Here is a 16375-nt window from a genome sequence, read left to right on the forward strand (position 1 = left end):
GGCTTGTAACCAAAGGGTTGCCGGTTCGATCCCTGACCAGTAGGAAGACTGTGGGCGGCTGAAGTGGTTAAGCACTGCTCTCCCACGCCCACATCCACGGCTGAAGTGCCCTTGAGCACGGCACCTAACCCCTCACTGCTCCCCGAGCACCGCTGTTGCAGGCATCTTACTGCTCCGGGTTCACACGGTGTGTGTGTGCGCGCGCTTCACCTCACTGTGTGCTCGCTGTGTGTGTTTTCACAAAATCACAGATTGAGATAATCTGAGATTGAGAATGAGACCAAATTTCCCTCACGGGATTAAGGGTATATATACTTACTATACGTATACTTTCCCATCACTTTCACGCTTTCACGCGCTCTCGCTCTCTCTCCTCTCCTACATCCCTTTGTTTCCTTCTGTTCTTTTCTGTTTGTTGTCATCCCTTCCTTTTATATTTATTATGTATTTTAGTCTGCGTTCGGACCATTTCTATATCTATATTTTTTTTTTTCTTTTTTGATCGGGCAGTGTAATCCAGATAATGATTTGAGGGTTTAGTCACAATACAACATTAGCCACCTTTTGCCAATTTGTCATAGGCTTTTCATTAAAAATCTAGCGTTTTTGAGAAAAGATAGTATAATATCTCAATCGACATGGTCTCCCACCCCTAGTCAGTAGTGTTTGTCTGAGTGCACTATGTTGTTGCTGAGCTGCCCTATTGTTATGAGAGTGATCCACTGTGGAGAGTCCTTGGTAGGGGTGTGTGTGTGTGTGTGTGTGTGTGTGTGTGTGTGTCCGTGTCCTGCCGAGGATCTAACAGCAGCTCTTCCCTTTCCCCCCTCCTCCTCCACAGGACTGGAGATCACGGCCAAGTTCGACTCTGCTCCAGGTGAGCACTACTACTTGTACACAAGCACGAAGATGTATGTGTGTAAATGCTGTGTGTGTGTACTTAACCTATGTGTGTTCTCTAAACAGGAGCGTGGCGAGCTCCGACAGAGGAATGGGGAACAGAGGACTGGAATGAAGACGTAAGAGAGACACACACACACACACAAATGCATATCTAGAGACCCTTTTCTGAAGAGTATACTGTCCATGGGTTTCCATCAGATCCCTTTCCACAGGTGTATTAATCGTCGTCTTTGTCTTTTGTAGCTTTCAGAGACCAAGATATTCACTGCCTCCAGCGTGGCCTCCATGCCTCTCCCTCAAGAGAACGTAACCATCACTGCTGGACAGAGGTGTGTAACACACACACACACACACACACTTCCTCTGTATGTCAGAACAGAATGGGTCTGCAATAGTGGCATACGCTTTTTTGAACAAGTAACTTACTGCATACATTCTGAACCTGAAGAACGCTAACTGTGTGTCCCTCTGGGCTTCCCGTAGGATTGACCTGGCTGTGCTTCTGGGTAAGACCCCACCGGCTTCCTCCTCCACCGAGCCTGACCCCGCCTCCATGGAGCCCCAGCAGCCTCAGTCACTCTCTCAGTCCCTGGTCTTCAGCAACTCCAAGCAGGCCGCCCCCCTCTCCCAGCCCCCCGCCGCCTCCTCCTACAACCAGCACAGCATGGTCAGTGGAGATCCATGCACACGTCACAAGTACACAACACATACTGTGATTTACCCGACTATTAGCCGCAGCTTATACATTGATTTTGCTATATTCTTCAGCGATGAGGTTAATATTAGAGATGCACCGATATGGAATTTTAGGGCCGATAATCGATATTTATCGGTTTGTTGTGGCCGATACCGATACGATAACCGATATTACTGTTGGAGGGGAAAAAATCTAAAATTAATAGGGGACAACATTTAATAGGCATCATTTAATTGCAGTAATTGTATACCACCAATGACGGACATAATAGTCCTCTGTGGTACAGCAGTCAACAGCAGCAATAGCCTGGGCCTATGTGCGGCTCCTTTAAGTGAACGTGACGTCATTGAGGTGCGAGTAAAGGGACACTGCATGAATCGTTCTCATATGGAGTAAACACTCAACACAGATTGGCTAAAAGTTGTGAAAAAGCTAGAGACCAAATCGGAGTTTTGTGGGAAGCTGTGTATAGTTTTAGCAGCGGTAAATTAAATAAAGCTTCAACTCCTCGGACTGTATCTTGTTGTAGGTTGTAGGCCCCGATGTGCCACTTCCAGTATTTGCTCGAGCCGAACCGCAAAAAAAAAACGGGCAAATTAGCGGAGTGCTGTCCCGTGTAAAAGTAAGCTACCTTCTATTGCGCACAACCTGCAGTGCTGCAGCGGTAATATTACAAAAGCCAACCGAACGAAATGCAAATATAATACTTAGAACTGCTATCTACTGATGTGTCCCACCAAAGATTTTGTTTGTCTCCCCTTATATACAATGCGGCTAATACACAGGAAATTACTGTACACCTTTACATATCCTTCCGTACGTAATTCTAGCATGTGTTTTCCAGTGTGTTGTCTTGAGTTCACGTGCACCTTTGCATATCTTATGGTAGATAACGCTAGCATGTGGAAAGGTACGGATGGAAACAAAAAGAGGGCAGCTGTGGTCTGCTGATTAGAGAATTGGACTCGTGGCCAAAAGGCCTCCGGTTCGATCCCTTACCGGCTGGATAGGAGTGACCTTGAGTAAGGCACCTAACCCCAGCTGTTCCCCAGACACCTGGAGGAAGTGTGTGTGTTTTGACTACCCATGGATTGGTTAAGCGCAGAAATCAAATTCCGTTGTCTGTTTTTCAAGAAATACCACTTTTTTCCTCTCAGTGGCCAGTATGACGAACACGGTTTATCTCAATTCACCTCATCACATGGTCTCTCCTGGTTCAGCAGTTTGGCATCATCCTATGGAAAACAATCACCTTCCCACAACACTCGCTTTTTCTCCCCCCTCCCTCCCTGCAGGTGAGCATGCTGTCCAAAGGCTTCGGGGAGGTCGGCGAGCCCAAGGCTGGCAGTGGCGGCCCGACCAGCGGATCCCAGTTCCTGGAGCAGTTCAAGACGGCCCAGGCCCTGGCCCAGCTGGCCGCCCAGCACTCGCAGCCGGCTCCCCCCAGCACAGGGCCCTCCTCCTGGGACACGGGCTCCAGCTCTCTGGGCCAGTATGGTAGGCTAACCGCTAAGCTAACCCCACACCACAGTCCTCTCCCCCCCTCTCTCACCGTTAAAAATCCTCCACTCATACACAATGGTCTATTTCTCTTGAATTCTTTTGTAGAGCGGAAAGAGCTGTTTAGTGCTATTTCGCTTTGTCTGTCGAGTGTCAAGTAAAATGCTACAGCTGCCACTGCACTGTGCCTGTTAATGTTTAATTAGTTGGATATTCTAAAACGGATAGTTCCGGTCCTTGATAATAATTGGATGAATCATGTTCTATGCCATTGTAAAATCCAACACAAGCATACACCTTGACTGCATTTCATTCTAATGCACCTACCACAACTTACACAAACGTTAGAGTAGCTGCATCTCGATGTTGCTTGGCAACCATTCAGATAAAGGAAATCTATTTCTTGTCTGAAGAATGTTTATCCATGAATACATTGTTATATTTCTTGTTGCTCTGCCTTTGGTTCATGAAATCTGTCCAGATATATGTAGTAACCGTTTTAGATGAGCAAAAAGCCACACGCGCACACGCCGAGGAGGAGACCATTACTCGGCTTGTGTGTCGTGCCTAACAACACCCCTTGGCTGTTCTAAAATCAGTGTAGACTACGGCTTCTCAAGGCTTTTTGCTAAATTAGAAAGATTACTCAACTCTTGAGACTAAGGAGTGTTTCCCCACAAATGTCATTAAAGAACTGCCATTGTTAAATTGATTGGTCACACAGTACTCCCTTTTAGTTATCCTTATATGGGGTGTGTTTCCCACATACATTGTTGCTAACCTCTTAGCAACTTAATGGGAAATTGACGTTGAATCAACCAACTAAGTTAGCAACCATGGTTTTGGGAAACCCCTGATAATTGCTCAGCAGCACGTCCTGTCCATAACATAAACATAAACATCTTCTGGTTATGTTGCATCTGTTGTAACGTTGTCCCCTCCTGTGTGTGTGTGTGTGTGTGTGTGTGTGTGTAGATCTGAAGGCAGGCCCCGAGGTGTCTGTGCACAGCCCCTTCACCAAGCGCCAGCCCTACCCCTCCTCCTCCACCTCCGCCTCCATGATGGACGCCTTCATGCAGGACAAGGCCACGCCCCCCCAGCCTCCCCCCTCCTCGTCCGCCGCCTCGCCGCTGCCCAAACCCGGCGCTCCCGGCCAGCAGGTGTCCCCCGGTCCTGCGGGGGAGCCCCACGGCGTCGGCTCCCTGCCTCTGCAGCAGAAGCTCAAACAGCAGAAGAAGAGGGCCTCCATCACCACTAAGGTTGGTTTACACCTGAAGGGGGGCAAGGGTAGAGGGGGTGGTGGTATCTGGGGGCCAGTTTCAGCTAATGTGAGGGGGGAAATGACAAAGATGGACTCTAAACTTTGATTTCATACTTGTGTTTCTGTAAGATTATAAGAGAACACTCTTGAATGGACTCTAGCTTAACCAAGTATCAATGTGGGTGTGAGAAACAACTGATTTGTTCTTGGGTGCGCAGACTTGTGTCTCTGTATCCTGATTGCCTGATCCTTATGAGGCCTCTCGGCACAGAGATTAATAAACTACTAATGAGCGAGACGACCTTATTTCAGAAGTATTTAAAGATATTTAAGCTGCATTTTTTTCACACTGGTTAGCGTTGGCAAGAGTCGAGTTAGGCATCTGATATTTCCTTGGCTAGCTAGTATACCATCGACCTTAAGCACGGAAGACTCTTATGTCAGCTCATTTATTTCTGTTATTGTGCTTCTTACATGTTCACGCAGAAATTCTTCTACATCGTAATGTGCTGATTCATTAAGCGCAACACCCAATCGGGACCGTGTAAACACTAATTACATTAGGGGACCAGTAACGGCGGCTACAACACACCTGGTTCCATCGGAAATTAATGAGCTGCCTTCCGTTCATAAGGTCCATTGGATATTGAAATGGAAGGGTGTACTAAACCTTCATGCTTTATAGGTCTCTCAAAAATGGGATAGTTGTGATCCAAACACAAACCTTGACAGTATTTCATTCTATAGTAATGCACTACCACAACTTGCACAAAAGTTAGAGTAGCTGCGTCTCGATGTTGCTTGGCAACCATTGAGAAAAAGGAAATCTATTCCTTTATCTGAATTTGTCCACTTGCGTGTCTTGCCCAACAACACCCCTTAGCTGTTCTAGAATCAGTGTCAACCATGGCCTCTCTGGGTTTACTGCTGAAGTATAATGCTGTCATAGTGGATGCTTGCTTGAAGTGTAACATGTTCTAATTTCTTCATCAGATTCCATCTATGGCAGTCGAGATGCCGGGCTCTGCTGACATTTCGGGACTCAACCTGCAGTTCGGAGCGCTGCAGTTCGGATCGGAACCAGTTCTTCCAGATTATGAGACCACGGCGACCGTACCCACGGCAACACCCGGCAGCCAACCACAGAACAGCCTCTACACAAGTGGCGGCAGGTATACATGTACTCTCCCTCTCCCTGGAGGATTAACTCAGTTAAAAGGCTTTCACTAAAAGTGTGCTTACAAACAGTTTTGTCCTGACATTGCCTTGGACACTCGTAAACAATCGTAGGAGGTAGTTCTCTGCTAACATACAGGGGCATTGAAATGTAATGTTTACAAAATGTTTAAATGTTATGGAGTATTGCTTCAGTGAATGCATATTCATTTTTACAAATCATTGTGACTGGCTCTCTTGCCAAATTACCTCTTTACCATTTAAGGGCAGGTCAATAGTCTTTCCACAGGTCTTCACATCTACCTATACATTTTAAGCCATGGTAGATGAATAAATGAATTACTGAAGAGCATCTCTCTGTCTCTTCTCTCAGCGAGCCTACCCCTACCCTGTCAAATCCCAGCCAGATGGATCTCTACGAGCAGAGAGCCAATCAGGCACGACGCTACCCTCCCTCCGTGTCCTCGTCCCCTCAGAAGGACATGCAGTCGAAGGTGAGCACCCCAGCATCCATGCCCCCCCCCCCCCCCCACCCCCCTGTGTGTCTGTGTGATGATGTGGTGTTCAGTTATTGCATTGTTGGCATCAGTATTCTTCAGTGAGGATATTGAGTAGCAGTGTCAATGTGTAACTCTACCCAACATACAGTACTGTTCTCACCACATCCACCATATGGGTGACCTTTTTTCCCCATCTTTCTCTTCTCTTTTCACAGAATGGGTTCAGCTCTATCCAGACCGTGCAATCTCTAGAAGGTAAGTCTCATGTCCGCACGGACAAGGCCTGATCATCTTTAGAGTTTCTTACATTCTCTGTTCAAGTGAAAGGAAAGATGCTCGAACAAAGAGGGGCAAAAAAAGCTTGAGTGCTTGAGCGAGAACCGTAATGTTGCATGGCAGTCTGAACAGAAATGCACCAGGAGTGATAAGCTGCTTGGCATTAGTGTCTGAATTGTGTCTCTGTGGGGGGGTTGGAGCTGCCTCTCGGCGCCAGTTTACATCATTTGATACTGCAGCCCTGGAGCGGCCACGTTTCGTTTACCCACCCCATATTGCTAGATCAAATTGGTAGGAATGCTTTAGTTGGTCTTTTTTTGTACTGCTAAAGCCTACCTTACACTGACAGACTTTGACAAGATTTGGGAAAGATTATTGAAAGATTGTAGTCTTTTAACTAATGCCCCTCATTCAAGCTTTACTCAAAAGACTACAATCATTCAAGAATCTTTCCCAAATCTTAGTTAAAGTCTGTCAGTGTAATGTAGGCTTTAGATCCAAAAGCTGCCTCCTAGTGCAGTCAAGAGTTGCAAGATACTTGTGCGGCTGTGGGGGAATAGCGATTTTAAACCCAGAATATTCTGTTGATTCAGTTTGGTCCATAAAATAAATAAATAAATAAATAAATAATCTCATAACACAAGTAAAAGTGATTCATACGTTATTAGGATATGGCAAGTCCAATCAATCAATCTGTATTGAACAGTCACCATTGTATAAATTCGGTGTGGGTTCTCTTGCCAATGTTTTTTAAGCCTGGATGAGTACCATACACTGCATGAGGGCGTGCGTGTGTGCTAATGTGTGTTTGTGTGTGTGCGTGCGTTTGTTTCCTGAAGCTGCAGCAGGCTCTGCAGTGCCCGTGAAGCCCCCCTCAGATGCCTCCGCCCCCAGCATGGGCTCATTGGCTGATGGCACGACAGGACCCGGCTCCTTGTTGACCACAGCCAATCAGACGTCGCTTAACACACTGGGTCACAACGAAGACCCATCCGCTAATTCTATGGCCCCACCCCAACACAAGTAAGACCTTTATTTATTTGTTTTTTTGTCTGTTTGTGTGGTGGCAGATCTCTGAAGTGTGTGTGTGTGCAACCTACATCCTAGTTCCTATGTGTGAAGTGCTAAAGCCATGCTGTTCTCTCCTCCAGTTCGCTTCCTCCCCAGCAGAACTGCCTGGCATCATCTTCGGTTCGTAGCGCTAACTCTAATTTACTGGTGAGCATCCTTCTTATAACGAGTTGCTGTACCCCTGTCCTATAAACCACTCATTCTACACAGTGCAACACATCTTTAACGTGACTGAAGTCAACATTGACTAATATTTATAAGATACTTTCTCTTCTTTTGCTCAAGCACTTTTTTGTTTTTAATTCATGATGTTTCTGACCAGCTTAAACTGTTTACCATGTAAGTTGCTTTGACCAAAAAGCGTCAGCCTAATGTAATGTAATGACTGTCTCCCTCTCTCTCCGTTAGCATGGTGGGGTTGATGGCGACTCCAGCCTCCACTCCTCCTCCTTCCCCTCGGTCTCTGGCGTGGGCCCTTCGTCCGTTCCCCCCTCCTCCTCTTCCTCGTCCTCGGGCGTGGCGGCGGCGGTCTCCCTGAGCCCCGCGCAGCATCAACAGCAGCAGCAGCAGCAGCAGCAGCCCGCCTCTTCCTCCTCCTCCGTGGGCTCGGGCCTCGGCCCCGTCAGCAGCCTGGCCATGAGCCTGACCACCGCTGCCGGCGGCCCTACCTCCATCATTCCCCCGCAGATGGCTGCCGCGGCGATGGCCTCTTCCACGGTCTCGTCCTCGGCGGCCGGCCCTGCATCCTCGGCTTCGGCCTCCTCGTCACGCAGCACGGCTGCCTCAGGTCAGTTTCAACGAGAGCGTCATCTTCACCTAGAGTATCTCTGTTTAACCTACTGTAGGGTGCGTTTGTAAATTGCTGCTCTGAGCGACACCTGACTGTAAATTTGGATTTATCGTGTGTTGGTTCAGAGTGTCTCACTCTCGGAGCGTCTTGAGCATGTCAGATCAAATTTACGAACGCAACCTTAGAGTATCTCCGTTTAACCTAGAGTATCAATCATCTTCACTTAGTGTATCTCTAGGTTAAACAGAGCATCTCTTGGCCAAGCGTTTAGTCGATCAAACAGTGACATGATTGATCAGAAAAAAACTTAGATAATAATGTATAATAATGTTTCCAGTTGCAGCTCTAGTTGAAATGGTCATTATTTGAGTGTTTTGAAAGGCACTTTAAAAGAAAATGTATTATTATTATTATTATTATTATTGTGCTGTGGCCTAAACTCTCCTCCGCTGCTTTGCTTTGTGCCCCTGCAGGGAAAGCGCCTCCAAACCTGCCCCCCGGAGTGCCCCCTCTGCTGCCCAACCCCTACATCATGGCCCCCGGCCTGCTCCACGCATATCCGGTGAGTGTGCTCTGAAGCCTACCGTCATTTACTATCAGCCGCCACTTATACATTGATTTGGCAAAATGACTGCAGCTGTGAGTGAGGTTATACAGGAGGGCAGTTGAAATGCAAGTTAAAAGAAACAAAACCATAATAATTACCATAAGACACTGTCCTGAGGCTAATTCACAGGAAATTACTGTAGGCTAACAGGGGAGCTACACTAGGCGCGTAACTGAAGCGTTCCGTTCGCGATGCGTAAAATCCATTTTGGAAGACTGGTCTATTTTTTTCCAATGTACACGCCACTGCCGCGTCTGGTGTGGCTACTTCTATTGCTTATAGTGATTTATTAACTGCTGCAGCATACGCTTCGCGAATGGAATGCTTCAGTTACGTGTCTGGTGTAGCTTCCGTGTAATACACAGGAATTTAGTGTAGCATCTGTCTCAAACCGCCTACCTGCACACTACGTATAAACTACGTATTTAAAGTATATGGTGCAGATATTGGGACAATACTAAACATTGAAAATAGAGCAGTACGGATTCAGGTGCCCAGTGCACACTAGCAGTGTACTGAGCGAAATATGCGGATTTGAGACACCGCTTTAGCCTGCTACACCATCTGTGTGCATGCGTTTTTAGTTTTGACTTTTTTTTCTAGGTTTTGACCTTGGGTTCTCTTTTTGAAGTGAAATAGGGAGGGGTGGGTGAGGTGGTGGTGGTAGGGAGGGGTGTGTGTGTGTGGGGGGGGGGGGGGGGGTGGTCTCCTATGCAGCAGTTTGACTTGTGTGAAAGCAAGCCAGCTGACTTGGATCCCGGTTGCCATGGTAACACAGTGGGGATGGGGCGGTGGGTGTGCGTGTGTGTGCGCACGAGAAGCCCAGCGTCCTGTGGTGAAATCCATCAGCCCCTCTCGCTTTATGGATGCTTGCCTTTGGGGTGGGATGTCTCCCTGATTAAAGCAAAGCGATGCAAAAATTGGTATTTTATGCTTCATGCCCTCAATTTTAAAAGCACTCACGGGGGTTCCCATTTAGAAGTAAGGTGGTGGCCAATTGCAGCTCTTACTTACAAATGGATCATGTGTCTGCACGACACAGCACAGGTGCACCAACGGCCATTCTCTGTATTACAAGTCTGTGTAGCATCCAAAACGAGGTTGAAGAAGTTGTTTTGAGTTGAAAGCACTGCATAGCAGTGGTTTTAAATAGATCAGACTGTGCAAACTGCAACATTTTATGGTGTGGTGCTGAAATGACTCTCTCTCCAGACCAGTATAAACATGTGTAAGGTGGTTGTTGTAGTAACGGCATGTTAGTAACGCTATGTTAGTAACGCAACGCCATGTTTCTAATGCACAACAGTGTTACCAATGCAGTGTTACTAATGCAGTGTTACCAATGCAGTGTTACTAATGCACAACACCGTGTTACTAATGCAGTGGTAGTAACGCAGTGGTAGTAACACAATGTGCTTCCTTTGATCTCAGCCACAGGTGTATGGTTACGATGACCTACAGATGCTGCAGACCAGGATACCATTGGTGAGTATCAGGCCTTAGTTGATGGTGTGTGTGTGTGGAGAGGAGAGATACAATTGGTGATTGTGTGTTTAGTATGTCTGATTTTTATGTCTGTTAGCTGACTGTGTATGGTGGGTGAAATACCTTTAGATGATGGGGTGTTTGCTTGTGTGTGTTTGTGTGATGTGAAAATGCAAGTGGTGTGATATCATACAATTGGGGGTTGTGTGTTTGTATGTTGGCTTGCTGTGTGTGTAGTGGGAGAAATTCCTTTAGTTGGCAAAACCTGCATATTTTACTAAAAAATGTAAACTGACTGGCCTTGGTTTGACTTGGTCGGTCATCAGGTTTTGTTTAGCAAACTTACAAAGCTACTAAAATCCCAGCAGTCATTAACATTTATGCTTCTAAGCTTGTCTGTCCAACTTTAACCTACCCTTTACTAAACTACCCTAACTCTTGCCATAGGCAATGTCATTTAATCGCTTCTTTGGCCCGATCACCATCCATCCTTTGGAGGAGAGGGGTGGGTGATGTTTTGGGTTGGAGCATTAAAGAGGCATCTTTAGCGGTTTTCCACCAACAGCGAACCAGTTCTTGAGCCGGTGCCGTTTGGAATTCTTTGAACCGTAGTACTAATGAGTGAACCAGCCCGCTTTTCCACCAGTTTTGAACTGAAATAAGGTGTTGTGTGCAAAACAAAAGTTAATGAGATGCATAAACGGTTAAATGATATGAACAGTTGTCCCCTAAAAGCGGCAGAAACTAGCAGTTTAAAATGCATGTCAATGTCTGCAGTGTAATGCTAGTTGACTAGTCTTGTTTACTCGTGACAACAGTTGATATGGACGGAAAACTCGCGAACGGGAACGGAGCCGGTTCTCTGTTGGTGGAAGAGGTCTATCTGTGTGGCACTCCAGTTGACCCTGTCCTGCATTACCGTAGCAACACAGGGGGTCAGTGAATGCCAGACCAATCAGCAGTCTCTTCAGATAACCACCAGCCCTCCTGATGGCTGCCTGGGACTTTAGTGCTGCGACACATTCGGCCTTTACGGCCACTTAACCTTTCATACGTCCTGGAGATTTCTCCCACACCGTGTGTGTGTGTGTGAGAAATTGAGGTGAGCGAGAGTGTGTGTGTGTGTGTGTGTGCCTCCATTTCTCTCTCTTTCACACACAGTGAGAGTGTGTGTGTGTGATGGAGGTGCACAGTGTGTGTCTGAGATGGATGTGCACAGTGTGTGTGTGTCGGAGATGGATGTGCACACTTTGTGTCTATGTGAGATGTGTGGTGGGAGTGTGTGTGTGTGTGGTGGGAGTGTGTGTGTAAGATGTGTGGTGGGAGTGTGTGTGTGTGTGAGAGAGGGAGCGAGGAGAGGAGAGTAATAAGCCATAAAGTTGGGCCTGTTCATTTCTATGGTGTCTCTGTATGCGTGGCTCTGTGCACAAGTGCTGTGTGTTGTGTTCTGTAACGTGAAGCGGCGTTTCTGCCCGTTGGTTGGTTCCTACAGGACTACTACAGCATCGCTCCGTTCGCCACGCCCACCACCGCTCTGACGGGCCGAGACGGCAGCCTGACCAACAACCCTTACTCAGGTAAGCTGGTCTTCTAGCAACGCTCGTGTAGGGACTGCAGAGTTCTGAGCAACCTGTAGTCAGGTGAGGGTGTACCGTAAGGCACACAATGTGCGTCTTGGCAACCAACACTTGGATTTTTTTAAATAAAAAATGAATGAATATTGTGTCTCACGCAATTCGTTCAAATATTCTGAACTTGTGAAAAGTCTAGATTTGAACTAATAAATAGGTATTTTCATGTGTTTCAAACAAAAACAGCCCTAGTGTGGCTATTTATTATTTGTGTATTTTTATGGAGGGTGCATAAGTCGACTTGGTCCCTGCCAGAGCGGTAGATAAAACAGAGTGGCGACACTCCCATAGACCTCCATAGGAAAAAATGGCAGCGCTTTTTCCAGGCTATTTCCTCGTTATGGGGCTTTTGGAACTGTTTACAGCCAATCTCTTGGTCAGTAGTCAATGAGTTAATTGATTACACCTTCCAGCATCAGAAGTACATCCCACCCTCCTGCGATTCAGCCATTCAGCACAGTTTTTTTTGGAACTGTTGATCGTGGCGGCAACATCAAAGAGTGTCGCAACTCTCTATCTATGGCTCTGGTCCCTGCATCATGCACTTTAAATGTAAAGCAGCTAACAAGCCTGCATCCTGTTCTGGGTGTTGATTAGCCAGCTGCTTCTGAGCTAATTAGGACTATACTATAGTCTCTCTAATTGCATCAGTTACACTACTGTACCTCACACTAGAAGCTGCTTCTCTTGTCAAATAAGAAAGTCAGATATGTGCACATAATGACAATACTAGTAAGAAGAATAGATGAATGAATAGATATGAATTAAATAAATATTTTATTTATTTGCCTATGTATGTGTATGCACTACTCACAAAAAGCCAGGGATATTTGGCTTTTGGGTGAATTTCAGGATGAACCTTTAACCAGTAAAGGTCATAATGGATTAATGTCACCTTTTTAAACGTTTGAATGTGCATGTCCAACAGTTCACTGTTTCAGTACTCTCTCTGAAACGTTAAATTTCACCTGAAAGCCAGATATCCCTTTGGAATTTATCACTGTCACTCTTTGTGAGTGGTGCATGTATCTGTATACCCGGCCACATGTCTGACTCTTCCTCTCTGACGTTACCTTGCTCGTTGTCTGTCTCGTTGTCTCTCTGACGTGGCCTTGCTCGTTGTCTCTTACATTACCTTCCGCGTTTTCTCTTATGTGGCCTCGCTTGTCGTCACTCTGACGTGGCCTCGCTCGTTGTCTCTCTGACATTACCTCGCTTGTGGTCTCTCTGACGTGGTCTCTCTGACGTTACCTTGCTTGTTGTCTCTCTGACGTGGTCTCTCTGACGTCGCCTTGCTTGTTGTCTCTCTGACGTGGTCTCTCTGACGTCGCCTTGCTCGTTGTCTCTCTGCAGCTGGCGATCTGTCCAAGTTCGGGCGCGGCGACGCGTCGTCCCCGGCGCCGGCCACCACGCTGGCGCAGCCGCAGCAGAACCAGACGCAGACGCACCACACCACGCAGCAGCCCTTCCTCAACCCCGGCCTGCCGCCCGGCTACAGCTACACCAGCCTGCCCTACTACCCCGGCGTCCCCGGCCTGGCCAACACCTTCCAGTACGGCCCGGCCATGTTCCCGGTAAGAGGAGGAGGAGGTCCTATTCATGCATTGCAGTCATGTGACTGACTACCATGGATACCAGGCTCGTTCCCACTGATCTGTAACTAACACTGGATAGACTATCCCATTGTTGCCGCCCCACCATTCTTTGCGTAGATCAGTGAGGACGAGGACCGAGGAAGGAAGGGAGGATGTATAAAAGACGAATGAGAGGCACCCAGTTTGATATAATTGGAGCAGTTTAAATGGTTCCATTACAAGCATAAAACTGATGTGTTGGTAACAAAGGCTAATTTACAGCTAGTTTGGCTAGCTGTAAAATTACTTGTGTATGTGTTAACACGCGTTGTTTTTGTGTGTACACGCAGGTATTTGTTGTTGATTTATTTTTTCATGATGTGTGTGTCTATGTCCAGGTGGCGCCTACCTCATCAAAGCAACACGGTGTGAATGTGGGTGTCAACGCCTCTGCCACACCTTTCCAGCAGGCCAGCAGCTATGGTTCCCACGGATACGGCACGGGTGAGACTTCGGAGAGAGAGACACCCACACCCACACCCACACACACACACACACACACACACACACAGTAGTTTCCCTTTTTGCGTCAGTCTGGTAACTTGAGCAGAGAAACTGTCTCTGACAAGGAAGTGCAGTCTCTAGTCTGCCTCGCGTGAGACTGCATTAGAAACGAACACATTACAAGAAATAAAGGTTGTGGTGACAACGTGTCTGTTCAGGTCAACACACGCACACACACACACACACGCCACACTAGTGCTGCCCTCCAAGATCTACTCTTCTTCCTGTTAGTTGCTACTGGATCATCAGCAGCAATCATGAGCAGCCCTGTGTGCCCAGGTCATTGGCTTCACTCGTCTCTGTGCTCTGAGAAGTGGTAGGAGCCTCTAGCGCGGTGGCGGGGGAGGGGTGTAGGGGGTCCTCCATGCGCTGCTTGCTTCTGCTCATCCAGACCCCCATGAGTGTGTGTGCGTGCGCGTGTTCATTTAGAGTGTGTGTGTCTGTCTGCACATTTGTGCTCAGTCATGTCTATGTTATTGCACACTTATGTCCACTCTTCCCGTTTATCTGTCTCTCTTTGAAAAACACTCCTTCAACATCCAAACCCACTCCTTCAACATCAGACCACTCCCTCAACAATATCTAAACCCACTCCCTCAACAACATCCAAACCCACTCAACATTCAAAGCACTCCAACATCCCAAACTACTCCTTCACCATCCCAAACCACTCCTTCAGCATCAAAACACTCCTTCAATAACCTCCAAACCCACTCCTTCAACAACATCCATTCCCACTCTCAACATCCAAACCTCTCCTTCTCATCTCCTCTGGTTCCTTGGAGCCATGGCAAAGAGGGACTCGTTCAGTCCAGTTTGTCTATGCTGTTTTGTTTTCTTTTCTGACGCCAGACCTCTCTTAGACCTCTTCATTAACTCCTCCTTCATATTCATGTTTTCTGACTCTCTGTAGTCTTGTTTTGTAGTTGTAGGTGTCTTTGGAAACTAAACTAGGACACTCGTCGGTAGTTCACCTTGGCATCACTTTCCACCTGCTTTGCTGCTTTCTTGCCTCCATCCATCCATCCATCCATCCCTCCCACCTCCCCCCTCCCTCACTCGTCTCACTTCTGCTTCCTCTCATTTCACCCCCCCCCCCCCCAACCTGTGTCTCCACCCACATCACCCCACACACGCAGCCCCCACCTTCTGCGCCTAAACTCATCTCTTGCACTTCCAACCCTCACCTTACCCAACCCCGCCCCCCCCCTCTTTCCCGCCCTCCCCCTGCCTGGTGTGTTTAACGCTGTGGGCTGCGGCTGTGTGTGTGTGTGACGTTGCAGGCTATGAGGATATGGGCCAGGCTTCGGCAGGGAGTGGGGATTTCTGTAAGGGCGGCTACGCCACCTCGGTGGCTGCTGCCGCCGCCGCTGCTGCTGCTGCTGCTGCTGCTGCCGCCGCTTCAGCCGCACAAAACAAGCCGGCCAGCTCGGTCACTGGCCCAGGAGTCGGTGAGTGCCGCCACACGCCAGTCCCCTCCCACCCCCATCCACCCCACCCCTCCCCTCTCTTCCTCCTTCCTTCCTCCTCCCACCCCCTTCCTCATGTCTCTACTGCGTCATGGCCCTCCTATTCACCGCTGTGCTGGGCCTCACGGGGAGAGCGAGCGAGCGAGAGAAAGCGGTCATCTGGCGGTCACGGCTAGCTGTCATGCACCACACTGGCTGGGTTTGGCTGGCTAGGGATCACTCAACCAGCTCTTTGGCCCTCTGGGTCTCAAATGTTTATTCTTCATAAACATTTGATCTTGTGTTCTCTCCGGTCACTTTTTACACTCCCCTATTCTAGCATTATTCTTTTTTTTTTTTTTCTCTCTTACTGTCTGGCTTTCTGTCTTTCTTTCTGTTTCTTTCTTTCTGTCTTTGTCTTTCTTTCTATTTTATTTTAAACATCTTTTTGTATATATATGTCACCAGTTCATGGCAGCTCAGTCATGGGTCTGAATCACTCCTTGCCTGTAATTCGTGTATGTTTTTCATAGTCATGTCTAGGCGTTGCGCATAGCTTCTCACCCCCTCATTCGTGATCATCGGGTGGCTGAGTTTAAAAACTGCTCTGGGGTAGTGATTTTAGCGATAAGACAGCTGCAGAAATAAATACTACTTACAGCAATGCGTTTTGGGTGCATCTTTCTCCATGCAGGCATAGTGACATACACACAACATATAAGATAAGACCGAAGGAAGATCAATCCTACTTTTTCACGATCTTATAGCTGACCGATCTTGACGTCAAGTCACCGCAGCTTCCACAAAACCAAACATTATAGCCATGGGATATTAAACAGATGGAAGATTAATCTAAATTGGAAAATGAAACTCAAATTGTAGGTGGGGATGCGTG

The 16375-nt window shown here is 47.4% G+C and overlaps 1 protein-coding gene across 8 annotated transcripts in view; it reads left to right on the top strand.

Moving 5' to 3' along the window:
- ubap2l (ubiquitin associated protein 2-like) overlaps positions 1–16375 on the top strand; it is a 32074-nt gene that overhangs the window by 11841 nt on the left and 3858 nt on the right. For 4 of the 8 annotated variants that reach the window (XM_062529078.1, XM_062529077.1, XM_062529079.1 and 1 more), the window contains 18 exons: positions 839–874; positions 964–1016; positions 1144–1229; positions 1384–1567; positions 2893–3094; positions 4073–4356; positions 5352–5530; positions 5908–6028; positions 6250–6289; positions 7150–7333; positions 7462–7528; positions 7790–8168; positions 8645–8733; positions 10210–10263; positions 11756–11840; positions 13248–13468; positions 13867–13972; positions 15316–15483. In XM_062529078.1, coding sequence (XP_062385062.1) covers positions 839–874; positions 964–1016; positions 1144–1229; positions 1384–1567; positions 2893–3094; positions 4073–4356; positions 5352–5530; positions 5908–6028; positions 6250–6289; positions 7150–7333; positions 7462–7528; positions 7790–8168; positions 8645–8733; positions 10210–10263; positions 11756–11840; positions 13248–13468; positions 13867–13972; positions 15316–15483 — 2538 coding nt within the window. The remainder of the gene's footprint in view (positions 1–838; positions 875–963; positions 1017–1143; positions 1230–1383; positions 1568–2892; positions 3095–4072; positions 4357–5351; positions 5531–5907; positions 6029–6249; positions 6290–7149; positions 7334–7461; positions 7529–7789; positions 8169–8644; positions 8734–10209; positions 10264–11755; positions 11841–13247; positions 13469–13866; positions 13973–15315; positions 15484–16375) is intronic. The other 4 variants (XM_062529082.1, XM_062529083.1, XM_062529085.1 and 1 more) reach the window with 1 other exon arrangement.

The sequence above is a fragment of the Sardina pilchardus genome, chromosome 24 (assembly GCF_963854185.1).
Source record: "Sardina pilchardus chromosome 24, fSarPil1.1, whole genome shotgun sequence".
In the NCBI taxonomy this organism is placed as follows: domain Eukaryota; kingdom Metazoa; phylum Chordata; class Actinopteri; order Clupeiformes; family Clupeidae; genus Sardina; species Sardina pilchardus.